Raw genomic sequence first — 15,897 nt, 5'->3', positions numbered from 1 at the left:
ACATGTAAGATGTACAAAGGTGATAATCCCCGGAACCTTTATCTTAAAAGAGGACATAAAAAAACTGACTGAAACTGATAGAGAGAAGCAGTCCGACATGGAAAGTGGAATTGTGGAAGTGGAAAAAGAACAAAAATTAGGATGTAGGTAATAAAAAGCTAATCCTGTACCAGCAAACAGGATGACAATTGACAGTAATTACATACCCCCCCTGTAATTATGAGCTTTTTTTATGCGCCCCTCTTCTCATAAGGCCTTACTAATCCCCTGGTCATTCCCGCTCCTCCATCTTCAGACAGTCACTCTACCTCCACATCTAAATAGCAATGCATGGTCCAGCCAAATAAGCAAACCACCATGACCTACAGGGGCTTTCCTTACCCACAAATAACGCTTGAGAAATGATGTCATATAAAACCAGATCTCAGTATCTAATTACAGAAAAATGTGCTTCGAAAGCACAAAATCCAACAGGAGATGCGAGCTGGAGTGGACTCAGAGAGAACGGAGGAAAAGCTGCTTCACCACAAACTGGGGGAGAGAGAGAGAGAGAGAGAGAGAGAGAGAGAGAAAGAGGAGAGAGAGAGAGAGAGCGAGACTGCAGTGCACGGCTCGAAAAACTCATTTTGGTATTCTGATTGCTAGAAGAACTAATGTTATTTGGGGGGGACCAAGATTTTCTGTTTAAGCCAGTTATACAGTGGAGATCCCGAAAATGTACCGGATGGAAAGGGAGACATGCAGTAGGATCACAGAGCAGTAGGGCCTGGAAAAACTGCGTTCGCTCGGCTCCAGGAAGCCAATAAAACAACACACAGATTTCACTGTAATTACATTCAAACTCCGAGCAAAGGAAGTTGGAAGACGCTTAGAGTGAGTGTGAGAAAATAGATTCCCACAGGAAGATTTTAAAAGAAAACTAAAAGGAAGCTACAAAATTTTACAGAATCCAGAAATCCCATGCAGTGTTATAGCACTAAATTTTAAGGGAAACATTTTAAGAATTATCTATCTCATTCACATATTTCTCTCCCAAAGCCCAGAGGACGGAGGAGTCCTGAGCTGCATTTAAAGCTCCACTGATGATGATGATTTTCCTGGATTTTTGAATTATACCCTGAACATTAAAGCCACGTGTTTCAAACGTGGCTTTAATGTTCAGACTGTAAATTTCGTGGTAAAATTAGATCACAAAATAAAAAGTCATAAAAATCACAGACAAGTACCCGAAAACAAACTGAACTAGCAAAGCTTTTGGAGAGCATCTGTGAGCATGCAGTAAATTTCACATGAAAAATAAATGAATTCACAACTTCCTCCGCAGGAGCAGATAGGGAGAGAATGAGAGAGAGATACAGCCTCAAAGGCAGAAACGACTTAGGGATAGAGAAAGAGAGAAGAAATAATTACGATAATGGAAACTAGTGTGAAACAGTTTATCTCGATGAGAGAAAACCTTCAGGAAATTACGAAACGCCAAGTAACAATAAAGCAAAATAACGCTATTATGTGGAGCCACTTGCCTACAGCAGCTAAAAACAAAATCCTCCAAAATGGCCAATTTAAAAAGCCAAAGAGAGAACTATCAGAGACAGTGAGATCTGACAGAGCTGAAGAGAAAGTGGCAACTCTTCTGCATACAAAGTATGGGAACATGCTTCTAGTTTGGAAGAGATTATGGAGAATAATGTTTACACCTCAGGGGAGAGGAGGGGAAACTGGAGACAAAGAAGATATTCACAAGTCTTGAAACACCTGGTATATCTGCTTCACATACACATAGAAACACATAAGCTAACAGCCAGATAACTTCTGCACTGTTTTATTCTGAGAGGATGTGAGCTACGGTATTTCTAATAACAACCTATGTGTGGAAGAAAGGGCCACTGCTGAACAGAGCAGAACAAAAGTGACTGCTTATCAAAGGGAAGTGTGTGGTTGAGGGATATGTGTACTGTTGCATCTGTGTGTCCTATCTTTATTAAATCTGTATTGTGTGTAGAAGGCGCTGGAGCAGTGAGGTTAGACGACACCTTACTGATTTTATCATTTACTCCTATCTTTTTATATACAAGCCCAATCTCTCATCTCTTCAATTCCTATTTCCTCATTTTTCTATTTGAGAGATAGGGGCCTAAAGGCTGTCTCCATCAGAGAATATCAATCTATTTTGGCAATTATATTGTGTATCCAGAACTGGATCTGAACTGGAGGAAGTGCTCAAAAGAGTAGCTGGGCTTCACAAAGAGGAGTAGTGCAAAATTTGTTTGCTCCACACAAACCATTTCATGCAGTAAAGGACATGACAAAGCCCTTCCTAGTCATAATGACCCTGAATAAGATGAGTTTAGCCGTGCCGTAATTTGAAGACAGCTGGGGTTGTTTAAAGGTTTTCATAAACAACTTTGTTTTTGACAACTGAAAATAGGGCTGTATTATTGCTGACTATTGTCAGAAAATAGTGAAAACTGCCAATTACAAGTTTCTAAAGTCCAAGGTGACGTCTTCAAATATCTTTTCCTGTTTGACCAACAGGTTAAGACCAAAAAAAATAGAAAGAAAAGCAGTAAATTTCAATAGTTGAGAAGCTGGAACACAGTAATGTTGTAATGATATTTTTGCTTGAAAATGATAGAATGTATCATTATCAATAGTTTTTGGTAAATTTTGTGTTGACTGACTAATCAATTCATCAAATAATCACCTCAGGTTTAAATCAAAATATAGCAGCAATATAACAGATTTGCTTGAAAATAATTGAGGGTTGATGCGTAAAACAATTAACATGCCACAAGATAAAGAATATTAATAATATACTGTATATGATTAAAAGAAACACAAAATACTACTAATAATATTTACTATAATACTAACTACTAATACTACTACTAATACTAATATTTATGAGGAATAGCTGTGTGTCAGTTTAAATCTGCTGAGAATTCCTACATTTAGTCATACCCAAGTAAACATAATATGGGTTCAATAAAAACGTGAATCAATAAACAGAATCAGAATCACAATTGATGAAATCTAAATGATATCCAACCCCATGTGAGTGTGTCTGTCTGGCACTGTGAGCTGCTGAATTTGTTGCCATGGTGCCATAGACACAGGATTTCCCCTCTGGGATGTGTATTAGCCAAAGAACGAAAGTCTCCAAACAAATACTTCAAACCACAGCTGCAGACAGTGCGTATGTATATGTGTGTGTGTGTGTGTGTGTGTGTGTGTGTGTGTGTGTGTGTGTGTGTGTGTGTATGTGAGTTGGTGTAGGGCGTGTCACCCTGTAAAATTCATACTGCGTGGCCTCACTTAATATGGTAGTGGGCGTCCCGGTTTGGGTCTGTACCATCTGTCAAGCAGTGGGAGGGCAAGAGGAGAGGGAGCTGGAGCAGAAGCGAAGCCACGCTGAGAGCTAAAGCCAGTTCCTTGTCACTTCAAATACTCACCTTGTCTGCAGAATGCACTGCTGGAGGGGATCACAACAGCTTGGCGTGGCACACATACACACACATTTACATAACTGACGAAAGGGCAAAACAAAAAAATTGCAGCAATCTCACTCACACTCAAACACACACACACACACACACACACACACACACACACACACACACACACACACACACACACACACACACACACACAATGACAGCAAATGGAAAGGAAGCGGTTTAATAACATTTTCACTTTGGCTTTAGAAGTCATGCAGAGTGCACACATCTGTGTCACACACACAAATGGACACTCTCTCATTCGCTCATCTGCACCCAACATCCCCACACACGCAAACTCACACTCACATACACACACACACACACATAAACACACAACCAGAGACGGGGAAGGGGCTTTGACAAGGGAATAATTCTCCTTTTGACACAGCCAATTCCTCTGAAGACAAAAGAGGACTCAAACACAGAGACACTGCGGCCCTGAGAGGGAAACAACACACATACTCCCCCACGCGCCACACACACACACACACACACACACACACACACAGACACACACACACACCACACACACACACACACACACACACACACACGCCTGTTGCAATGACACTACAACCCCCTGTGGTGACAAAAAAAGACTGGCCTATGCTGTCATCTGTGTGTCTGTGTGTGCTTGCCAAGGGAAGGCTGATGTACGTGTGAACTCCTACTCTCACATTAGACAAGTGACAGGGAACAAAAGACAAGAGGAGCGCAAGACGAGCGACGCCAGCAGCTCAAGTGCATTCTGGTCGGAGAAGAGGCAGCTGACACTTGTCAAGGTAGTGCATCATGTTCTAAAAAGCAATCACCGCTCACTCTCGGACCTCAATTTCACTACCTTTTAGACACTGTGGATGTTTTGTAAAATTAGTTATAGGAAATAGAAACGAAAACAGTGACACGTTTGCCAGCCCTTATGTCTTCCTGTCTCTCCACATATGAGTCAATGCATTTGACTATTTTCTTGACTTGTGTTTGTCACAGGAAATAGGAAGACAAATCGTCAGCTTTCTGTCTATCCAAAACTGTTTCGTTTTTAGATGACTACTTTATGCTCGGTGCTTTATACAAAAAAGCAGGTTAGTGAGCAATCTGTGAAGAGGTTTTTCTGTCCTTATTCACACATTTCGCAGAGTTCAGAGCAGCTAAATATGTTTGGACAGACCGTCCTCCATATTTCAATGTTTCTAACAGGCCCAAGAATGAAAATGATTACATAAGGAAATGCAGCACAGAACGTGTTTCTTTAAAAGGAGCGACTTCCTTTCATCCATTTTAAACTCCACATTCTCTCTTCTTCTTGTTTCTTGTAGTAGTAGTTTTTCCCAACATATAGCCTGTCAGAGGGCAGAGCAGGGTCTTGCAAAGCCAAGCAGACCAAAGCAGCCCAAGTCAGCACCCATCAGCCAGCCCCCCCCCCCTCTATGTCTCTCTGTATGGTGAACATCAAACACACTGTGGTCTGTTTCATGCTCCATGCAGCCCATTATGGCTTAATGCTTCAAGAGGCTTCTTACTGACTTCAGCATTTTAACAACTCCGGCATATTCAGTTGGTAGGCAAACACACATACACAAAGACCCATGCGCGCCAACAAACACGTATGCACAGCTACACATGAACAGGCAAAGACAGGAGCCCAGATGCAGGGATTCACACACTTTAAACTGCGGCAGAGTTATCAGCCTGCACTCTGTGATACAGAAACAACTGTTGCTTTTGCTTTAATCTTTCTGAAGAGAAAGACCAACAGATGCACACGGCTTTATGCTGATATTAACCTTCAAATAAGCCTTGCCGCTCTTATCTCCAACTCAGTTAATGAGTTCCATTCACAAGGCGGCAATATGTAATTCAGTGCGATCAATTAGTTATCCACTATATGGGGAATAAGAACAGCACATCAGCGGGGATATTAATGGGATGGCGATAAGGCTACTGTCCAGAACAGCCACAATGACAACACTGCACGTTATCTCAACACACACAATATTTACTATTTACAGTTAAGTCTGGTCTGTCTCTTTATCTCTCCAGAGCCCTTCTCAGGCATAGAACACATAACATTATTGAAGTGTTGTCTTTTTTCAGTCAGACATGCCTGTGCAATTCGTAAATGTTGCTGTAGCTTTAGAGATTTGATGGATATTAATGAATTCATCCATGCAGCTAAAAGGGTTGTTTTTATTTATTGCTGCTGTTTTTATTTTCATAATTTTTAATTCCCTGCACTGTGAGGAGAAGAATGTCCTCAAGAACTTAAAAACATTTGGTGGAACTAAACAAATTGTATAAGAGATGATCATTGAATGAATGAATTATTACAGTGCTCTTTATTAGGAAGAGAAGATGGACATTTTTTATTTTCTCTGTGCCTACTTAAAGGAGCTATTTGTATGTTTTTTCTGCCGCCAAATGTGGTTTCTCGCCAGGAGCGGGCGGTGGAAACTTGACAAGAGCTAAAGCTATAATTGCGTTTACAACATAAAAGGCTATAATATTCCCCTCTGAGCAGCGCTACACCTTCAGGGCCGATTGGAAAGTGGCGAGACGGGCCGGGGCTAGCTGGTCAGCACGCTAACTTCACTACAAGAAAAGACGTGATAGAGACAAGTGTTAACATTGGCTTGCTTCCCACCGCTGGAGACAGCGTTTGGTGAGTAAAGGACTAAAGTTTGATGCTGAATTCACAATGTTTCTTCTAGACTGGTGAGTCAACAGCCGGTAAGGCCATGTAGCAATAGCAAAAACTTAAAAATAACTCCTTTAAAAAGAAGATTACACAAAAACAAAACCTACATCTAATTTATTGCTACATAGCTTTGTCATTACTTCGCAGTGGATATATATACGCTATGATAAACTATTTGCCAGTTGTCCATCATGTGTTCCTAAACTGGGACAAAAATAAAGTCTCCTTGCTGATAACAATACAATGCGATGACAGTGACACTGTGAATATGTATTTTTTATATGCCTAACTGGCATGAGAGAACATCGCTGAGGGGACAGGAGCGAGATACCATCGCAGGTCAAACAGCTTCACAGCGGGACAGACAGAGGAGCTAGCGGGTCGTGAGCTAACAGCAACTGGTGGTGGATATACAGATACTGTATGAGTATATCCACAGAGATTAAGGGCTTAAACACATGCAACATTATACATGGTGTGCATTTTAATGTAGACCATGAACACCCTGGTAGATGGGCCATTTGGTATGCAGACCTTGCAGATTCTGAAAGCTGAAATTAAAAATCATTTCCAAGTATCGTTTTAGACTGTTCAGCGCAATGCATAATGTGACACCCCAAGTATTTTTGTTGTATTGGTGTTGACTTTGCAGCCTGGCTAGCCAGTTATGTTTTCTGCTGGCAGTGAACTCCCATCTCCATTTAACCTCTGACTGGAAGGTGGTGTAGAGGGCAGCAAACACACCAGCAGCCATTATCTTATCATTACCCTCCGTCAAAGAGGAGAAAGTTACAGAGGGAGATTTTTTTACTCAGTGTGAGAAAACTTGTGCTCTGTTTTAGCTGCAGTAATGCTATTACACATTTCAGGACATATATCTAAATTCTCAGTCAAGTGACTGAGTTCAAAACATTCCCATACTTTTCGCTGTGGGCTACCATAGTGATCAGCCCATTTTTCCAGCCACAAGCCAGGCTTTAGTCAACAACAGTTCCTAGCAGGCCTGGTGAGCAGCAATCCCACTGTATCATTAGCCAAACACTGGTTAGAGATGACACTTCAGAGCACTGAGCTGCTCACAGTCAGCCTGTAGCAACCAGCAATCAACAACAACACAAATACAGCATGGGAAAGCCAATGCCGAACCAATATGCTACTAGCCTTCCTGCAGATGTCTCATGCAGCTTGTCTCTTTGTATAGGCTTATATGACATTCAGCATCTAACACTCATTGGCTGCCAGCTGCTTTCAAAGAGCGTCTGGCGCCTCTCTCTTTAAGAGCCGATGAGAGAGAGAGAAACAGAGAGATGAAGAATGTCATCCCCTGAAAGACAAAAAGATAAGTCATCACGACTGTAATGATGGGGTGGGACAGGGAGGGGGCAGCGCAGGGAGGAGACAGATGAGCCTCATAAAAATCAATCATCCATTTTTGGTAAACACAGACAAAAAAAACCCCCCCAAAAAAACAAAACATTGACATTACATTACACATGGAGTTAAACTACAATCATCGCATTCATTTTGAGAGCATCAATCAGTTCGCTTGATTATTTGAGAACCATTGCTCTTCATTTCTGCTCAAGTGATACTGTTCCCATGGTCCAGTAAACACTGCTTCAACACAATGATAACAAACAGCTCAGCCTTAACTCAATAGCTTTCTTCTGCGTGGCTTTTTCCCCTGAGCAAATTACTTAAGAATAGGGGACTATCCAAGTTGGTATATGAGGCGTATCGATGTGAAAGCAATATCCAGGAATCTTCTTTCACCGCTGACTGAGCATAATCAAACAGAGACTGTGATATGGGATGGGGGGTTCAGCTCGTTGAAGATTTCTTACTTCTTTTTTTTGCCTCACACATTTAGAAAAGTACATCATTCAAATGTAAAAAACAGAGGTATAAAAGTAAAAATTATATTTTTAAACCAACAAATCTTGGAATTTAATTAAAAAAATGAAATGGCAATAGCTAAAGTAATACTTTTTTGTTTAACCTTTTTTTTGGGGTATATTTATTACAGACCATGTTCAGACTTAATTTGCATATGCTTCCATGTTTGATTATTCAAATTTTGTGCATCTAAAAATGAAGTCTAAGATTAAGCTCAAAGGTGTTGGCTACTTTGTGTGCCAAGGACGTTTTTCCTCATATATTGTGCAGTGGCATTTCAAAGTGCAGCGACTGGACATCATTTTCAGAGTTGGGATGCAGTCGTCTCTCATCGTCCTCCCAGACTCAACCTGGGTGATGTACTCAGCATGTGACCTTGAGTCAGACTCAGCCAATACATTAGGTTGATCAAGCCCTGGTGTCACAGCAGGAAATATCCTTCTGCAAATGTCAGGGATCATCCACAACATTCAGGTGGCGCATAATTTGGAGGAATAAATTAAAGCTTTCATATTTTACCAAGGTGTTTAATATGCCAGACTGGAGGGAACCAGCAGTTATTTATGCTTGAGAGCCAAGAGACGGGGACACCGGAGAAATATTGTCAATGTACAAAGCCAAATCTCCCCCCCTCTCTTTCCGTCTCTCTATCTCTACCCCTTACTCTCATCTCTCTTTTCTGTCATTTCTTCATCTATCTCTTCCTGACCCTCAGTCTCACTCCCTTATTTTCTCTCTTACTGTGAATATGTTGACCCTAGACTTATTTAAGCTCCACATCATTGATTGAAACAAGAGGAATAGGTGGTGTCATGACAAGACAGATTTGCTCTTTAGAGCATTATGGATTACAGACATATGGAAGAAAAGGGGATTTCTAAGGGACCAGAGCTGGCGTTAATTCTGTCAAATGATTTATTCAGTATGGTCAATCAGTTAAATTAGAAGTGTCCAGTTACTACTTGGCCCTCACTACCTTATGATGTATGGCGTGATGACATGAGCTAACAGTTTCATCACATTACGGCCCCACCCTCAAATCTTATAATCTCTCCCATCCTATCAGTGTAATCACTAGGAAAGATCTATTGTATATCTCTGCATTGGATATCATGTTCCTCATAAATGCACTATTAATGTTTTATTTATGTAGCTCAAGATAAAACACAGATAATCTGTGTTTAAAAGCGAAACTGCACAATATATATATATAAAGTGTTTCTATCAAGACACAATGCTCTCTCGGCAACCATGCTGTGCTCTGTGACAGCCTATATGCTATCAGAAAATAGAGCAGTTTCTACTTTAGGATATTCGTGAATGTGTGACCTTTAGGTGAATACTGCAGAAAGTCACCCTTGTATGTCTCAGTACCACTCAGCCACCATTCTGTACTAATGGACAAACACTGCTGTCTTCACAGAGAAGAAGAGTTTATCTGCTGACACGGTTATGTAGCACTCTGTGAAAAAAAAAAAAAAGAATTGGATGATACAGAAAAGGTGACTGACGCAGAGTCTAGAAAAAGTATGTTATCAGATAAGGACTGACTGTAGCTGTGTTTCAGTGAGAATCACTGTAGCGAAATTCAGATGAGTATTGCCCACATCCACATTTCATTTCCTGTTGGAGATTACTTCAGATATTATTGCTGTACCGTAAGTTCTCTATGTTTGGAAAATACTTCTTTACATTTACAGTTTTGGGACAGTGAAATAAAAAGTGTGCTAGTTCAAAACTGAGTTCTATTGCATTTGAATGTGCACACAGGAAAGTGGTTGTGTAGGCATGCATGCTCACAGTCTCCTGTCTTGTCCATGCATGTACGATACTGTAACTGTAGAACCTGAAATTGCAGTTAACTCTGTGTGTGTCTGTGTGTCTGTGTGTGTGTGTGTGTGAGAAAGCGTTGCACCGAATTCCAGGAGAGGCACACGTGTAATCATCTGAACTGTAGAGGGGCTTGTGACTGTCTGACATCAGACCATGAATGACACAGTGAGCAACATCGTGTTTGCGTGGTTCCAGCCCAGTCAAGTGACTGGCTGGCAATTTAGAAGGAAGAATTCCCTGCGCAAAGACAAGAGAGCTTAAAGAAGAGAAAAAGATTCGGGAGTGTCTTCAAGAGTAGCAGCTTAATTTTGAGGCATAGGGAAACTGAGAAAAGAAAACATAAAGCGAGGTGGTGATCCTGCATCTGTGTTTCCAAAAATGTCAAGTGTGAGAACATTTGAAGAGGCTTTCTCACATTTTTGATCAGGGATGAACAGCCAGATTGTCTGTGACACGTCTGTACTGTCTGATATCTTTTCAAAGCAGTGTTTCATCCTGAGAGATAGCCAAGAGCTAGAGCTCCTCTGCTTTATCATGTGACATGAAATGAGTGTGACTACAGGTTGAAAAGCTACAGAGTTAGACGTCTCATCTGCTGCCTCTCTCACAACAAATATAAACTAGAAAAAGACTTCATTTTAAGCTTGTGGTTAACAAGGATTGCTTTAAATATCCTGTGTACCACACTGAGCACAAAGAGCAGAGTTTGTGAACCAACTACATGCAAACCTATAATCATTCATTCCTATTGGATAGGTCAGATCTGCACAACAGCACTTAGATACAATAAATGGTGTTACTGCAGGTGCGACTTTGGCCCCAAAATAGACTAACATTCCTTGGGGGACTTGCAGAGGGATTATGCTCCTGGTGGCAATGAGTTTAAAGCAACTGTGAGCTTCTTTACTTAGTATTTAACACATTGTTGCATAATTTAAATAACAGATATATTGCGTTTGGACAGACTGACTGTCCTGAAAGTATTTCTGGCTTCAGGGGTAAAGATCAGATTCAGTTCAGAGAAAGGTGTGCGCACAACATGAACAGCAGACTTTGGACAGGCTGTATATTTAAGGAGCTTACCTGATATTTCAGCTTGAGGGACACTTTCAATAGAGAATCCTTTCCCGCTATAAAACTGCCTGATATCCGAACAACTCCGGGCTTTGCTGGTGCCTTTGTCCCCATAGGCTGGTGCCGTCAGAGAGCATAGTGCCAGAGCCGCTATGATGAAGGAATCCATCCCAGCCGACCGGTGTATGTGGTCAAGTGCAAATCCGACCAAGAGCCGAAGCGACTGTGTTGAGTCCTAAACGGAGCAGGAGACTCCCAGTTAGTAGCCGCGTGTCAAACAGGGCTACTGAGTGCTGCTGTGCGTAAAATATCCTCCACCTTCCTCTCCTCCTTCTGCCCTTTCAGTGCGTCTGCTGAGTGTGGGGCTGCTCTCCGCGCACTGCTGCAAGGCACAAGAGCAACTCTTCACAGCGCAGAGGTTTCGTCTCTCCCCAGTCCTATAACGCAGGGCCGATGTGGACAGGACAAGACCCTCAGGTATTATTTTCCCCAAATAACTATAGGCTATCTTCTCACGCCGTGCTCGGGTTTAAGTGCAGATTTATATCCACTGTTGGGATTTTGGTTCACCTAAAGAGAGAGAATGAAGAGATGAAAGATTTAGGTTATGCATTCACAGCTGAAATTATTTAAGTCATGTAAGAAAATAGCGGCTGTGTTGCGCTGACGCTGTGCAGCCTGGTTCTGTCGCCACACGCCTACCGGCTATGACGGCCCGGAGGGATCTGAGTAAAGTGGTGCGCACAGGCAGCTACCGCAGCTCGTTTCCAGCTCAGGCTTTTCTGAACGATGCTTTGCCAACGCTGCCACTCTGTGGAGTGAGGAGGCGGGGGAGAGAGAGAGAAGGGGGGGCATACGAGGTTTCACGTTCCTCTTGCCATTTCCGTTTCATTCTGTCTCATCTAAATATTATTTGTGGACATGTTTCAGAATGACATTACTGTCTGGTTTGATTCGTGGGTTTAGTTTTGGAAACATCTGTCATTTTCAGTCTGTAGCAGTCTCTCTCTCTCTCGCTCTGTGTGTGTGTGTGTGTGTGTGTGTGTGTGTGTGTGTGTGGTTGGAAGTGAAGGAATGTGCACTGCGCGTCCTGACAGCTTGATCTCCACCAGCCAGGTGTCACAGGTGAGCTGTGGGCGTGCCCTCGACCCCCAGGTAGACCAACCCACCCACCAGTGTAGGCCAACGCTGAGTATACCCCTCCTCCACTCTGCACAGAGCATCTGTACACATGCGCCATATCACTCCACAAGGTGCAATTAAGGAGCCAACAAGTCACTACCTGCCCTGTGCCTTTTCCCGGTTTACCTGTCACCTGCTGAATGCATTCATTATCTGAGTTTCTGTACGTGTACAACAAAAGCATGAAATGCTCCTGAATAATTTCAGGCTTGATCGAACACAGAAAAGAAGCTATACAAAACAAGAGCTATCCTCGCCTTCAGTATGAAAGAAGTTTGCACTTGTCTTATAGCCTACATACAATAACACTATAAATACAAAAGACCCCCATCCCTTGTTTGTTTTTTCAATGATGCTACAGTTTAGCTTTTCCTATGAAGCCTGTTTCCTCTTACATCCCTAAAGGAAATGCTTTGTTTATAAAGCAGGCTACATTTTATACATACTTGGAATTTTTCCATTTATTCATTGCTTCTAATAGGATCCCCTGATTCCCGGTTCCCAGGTCCGGATCCAGCAGGCCAGTGCATGGCCAGTAGCAGCAATATGTCCATAACTAATGCTTTTGTTTATTTGTGAATTCATTCATTTGTATGCGAGAGGAAAAAGTTCACTCAGTTCAGGTTGGTTTGAACCCAGGGCCCTCTTCTCACGAAGCAATAAAATTGAGTTTAAAAGTCTCATTACATTATTACACTTTGAGTATGGTATTGGCCTCATAAATGTGAAGTTCACACATCCTCCCGTCTTACACCATTCATACAAACATGCACAGTCAAAAGTTCAAGGTAAGGTAAAAGCAGTGCTGTGAATGTTATGTGCTGAGAAACCCACAAAACATTCAGCTGATATTAAATGACTGGTGTGGACCTGGATTGCAATGAAAGGGACATGCAGTTCTCTCACTTAAATGTCTTCTTAGTCATCTCAGTGTATGAAACTGAATCAGACAGTGTTTGATGGTGTCACAACTGTGGGAGATGCTTTTTAAGGATCGTTTTGCCAAAGAAGATGCCACCGCACATTATTGCAGTGACACATGGAAAAACTCCAGTGCAGCCTGAAATAACCAACCGTCACACAACAGACAGACAAACAAAAGTGAGATGCGACGAGAGAAAACCAGAGACGGCAGGGTGAAGTAGAGAGCCATATAGCAAGTAAAGTCATTTCCTGCCTCCAAATCATTCTATTTATGAAGGCAGACATTGTTTATGAATGCATTAGGAAACCTTACTCTATAATTAGTCTGTTCCTCATGACTGGATGAGTCCAAACAAAGAGGACAGCATCTTGCATATCGCTAACTGACAAATAGTTACACTTGCTTCCCATTATTGCAGCTCTGAAATGAGAAGGCATGAATTACACCTTCGTTCTGCTAAATCAAGTGGTCGACTCTGACACTAAAGCGCTGCAGTTACTCTGCTAAAGTTGAGACTTGTGTAATTGTGCCACACAGCAGACAGAAACCACTTTCTAATTATGTGTAATACCCTTGCTCCACTGTTCTCATGGCTGAAGGGGAATACCGGCCAGAGTTAAAGCACATGTGGCCAGAGGTTAATAAGTCTGGTGGCCTCAAAGTGTGTGTGTGTGATAACATGTCTGTCCGTATTATATATGGGTTTGTGTATGTACGACCTTTATGTGTACGTGTGTCTGTGCCCATTTCTCGTTTGTGTGTGAGAGGCAGTTGGTGCGAGTGTGTAATGTGAGTTTATGTGTCTGACTGTGTCCCATATGTGGCCATAGGTCGGCAATGCTGTTGGAGAAACTGATTGGCCCTCCACTGTCTGGTATGGAGATCATGTAATTAACGCTCAGTAAAGCCACAGAGCAGCCATGTTTTCTTCAGGCTGCCTCCCATTGAAGTTTTATTGGCTCTGACCATGAAAGGCCTCCTAATGAGGAGCAGGATGCTGGGGGAAGTTCAGGAGACCGGGGAGTGCAAAAGAGGGGAGGCAGAATGGTAGCAAAGAGAGAGGGGAGAGAGAGGGGAGAGAACGGGGTGAGAGGGTGTGCAACTGAGCAACTGTCAGTTTTCGTGTAACATGTGCAGTAATTATGTGGTGAGCAGTTTCAGGGGCGTGAAGAGGTTTTCTAGTGAAAACTACACTGCATCCGTACAGAAATACTACAGATGTTAGACTACGTCTTCCAAGCAAAAACACTCACACTTGATTCAAATTAGATACATGGAAGAAAATGTTATTATAACACATGCTTCTCCCTCGAAATGATTAGTAGACTTGACAACTCATCTTTTGAGTGTTGGTACGCAGAAAATAAGTATGTTAGATATTGAGTAAGTACAGTGACAGTGAATGAAACCTATCCAAAGATAACTGGGTAAGAACTACTGCTCTTCCTGCTCTGGCCTGATCACTACGACACATCCCCACGTTCCTTTGAAGCTGACAGAACTGCCTACAATAATAGTAGACTTCACTGTTGATTCAGCCTCACTTCTATGACTTTAATTGGTCATTCTGCCATTTCATTACTTATTAAAGGTGGATATAGTGAAGGGTAATCCCAATGGGAACACTGGGTACAGAATCACCTTATAAGTAATGTTCATGTTCTCCCTCAAACTGGCTCCTTTTACGGTAATTACAGAAAAGCTTATTTATCCAATTCCATTTCCTCATGTATAATTAAGGATAATTAAGCATGAAATTTGTTATAAATTATTTGTATTTCTATGCTAAGCGCAACAGGGAATGTGTGAAAAATGTTATTTCACTTATCATCAGTAGACTGTGGATTATTCTTCAGGTTAGAATACAAGTAACACAACTAAATCAGGACAGCACCCGAATGTAGCACTGGCTGATTAACTGCTGATTGCACAAATTTTCTGCTGTCAAATTAGAGACCTCAGTGTTTTCTAATTTCTTTGCGATGAGTAGTTTTGAAATCCAAAGCTGTATCAAACATCTGTTCATGCCAGCTGAACATTCTCTGCAAGCCACTACAATGCCTTTATTGTGAAGAAGCTACAGGAAATGTTGAAGGGCTGGGAACTTGTTGTTGAATAAAAAAAATTTAAAAAATACACATTTAGATTTGGGAAATGTAAGAGCACTTTTGTTTCCAAATCAGATTCAAATCTTGCTTGGGATGGAACGCAAGAACAGATTTTATCACACAGAAGCTTTCATGATGTAATCCTTTCAGATACTGTAGGCATCACTTGTGCAGGTATCCCACCCGTATGGGAATTTGACAGTAGAGCATTCTGCCTGCGTTCACAGAAGTACTGTGTGTTAACGACATGTGAGTTCTACAGTTATAGACACATATATATAGAGAGAGGCAATCTGATCCGTCTTTTGAAGGTCAGCTTATGTAACCAGATGAAAATGGTGCAAAGGAAGATTTTGTAATTTTTATCATTTTCATACTGTAGCACTGAAATGCAAAAGCACAGAGTGCTCTCATCACACTCGTGAGTAGAGTTTTATGAAGACATTAATGACAAAAAGAGCAGCATAGTGCCAGATCTGATAGGCGACACACACAAACATACAGACACACACACACTTGAGTTTCTCCCTAAAAATAAGTGATGCACTGAAGGAGCAGCAGGTTTGGCCAGTGTACAAGGCCCACCGCCAGGCCTCAGCAGGGTTTCTATGTAAATATCAGTGTGCTGTTTCAACAGATGTAATCAGCCTTTAGAGGAAGATCATTGTGTCCTCTCCCTAAAAC

At 41.7% G+C, this 15,897-nt stretch overlaps 1 protein-coding gene across 1 annotated transcript in view; it reads right to left on the bottom strand.

The window, feature by feature from the left end:
* gpc1b (glypican 1b) overlaps window positions 1–11,811 on the bottom strand; it is a 64,533-nt gene extending 52,722 nt beyond the window's left edge. The window contains exons 1-2 of the mRNA XM_056391269.1: window positions 11,701–11,811; window positions 11,008–11,568 (exon numbers count right to left, since the gene is read on the bottom strand). Of these exons, the coding sequence (XP_056247244.1) occupies window positions 11,008–11,167 (160 nt within the window). The 5' untranslated portion in view covers window positions 11,168–11,568; window positions 11,701–11,811. The remainder of the gene's footprint in view (window positions 1–11,007; window positions 11,569–11,700) is intronic.
* Window positions 11,812–15,897: the final 4,086 nt, after the last annotated feature.

This window comes from Seriola aureovittata, chromosome 12 (assembly GCF_021018895.1).
Source record: "Seriola aureovittata isolate HTS-2021-v1 ecotype China chromosome 12, ASM2101889v1, whole genome shotgun sequence".
Taxonomy (NCBI): domain Eukaryota; kingdom Metazoa; phylum Chordata; class Actinopteri; order Carangiformes; family Carangidae; genus Seriola; species Seriola aureovittata.
This window is presented reverse-complemented; position numbering and strand designations above follow the sequence as displayed.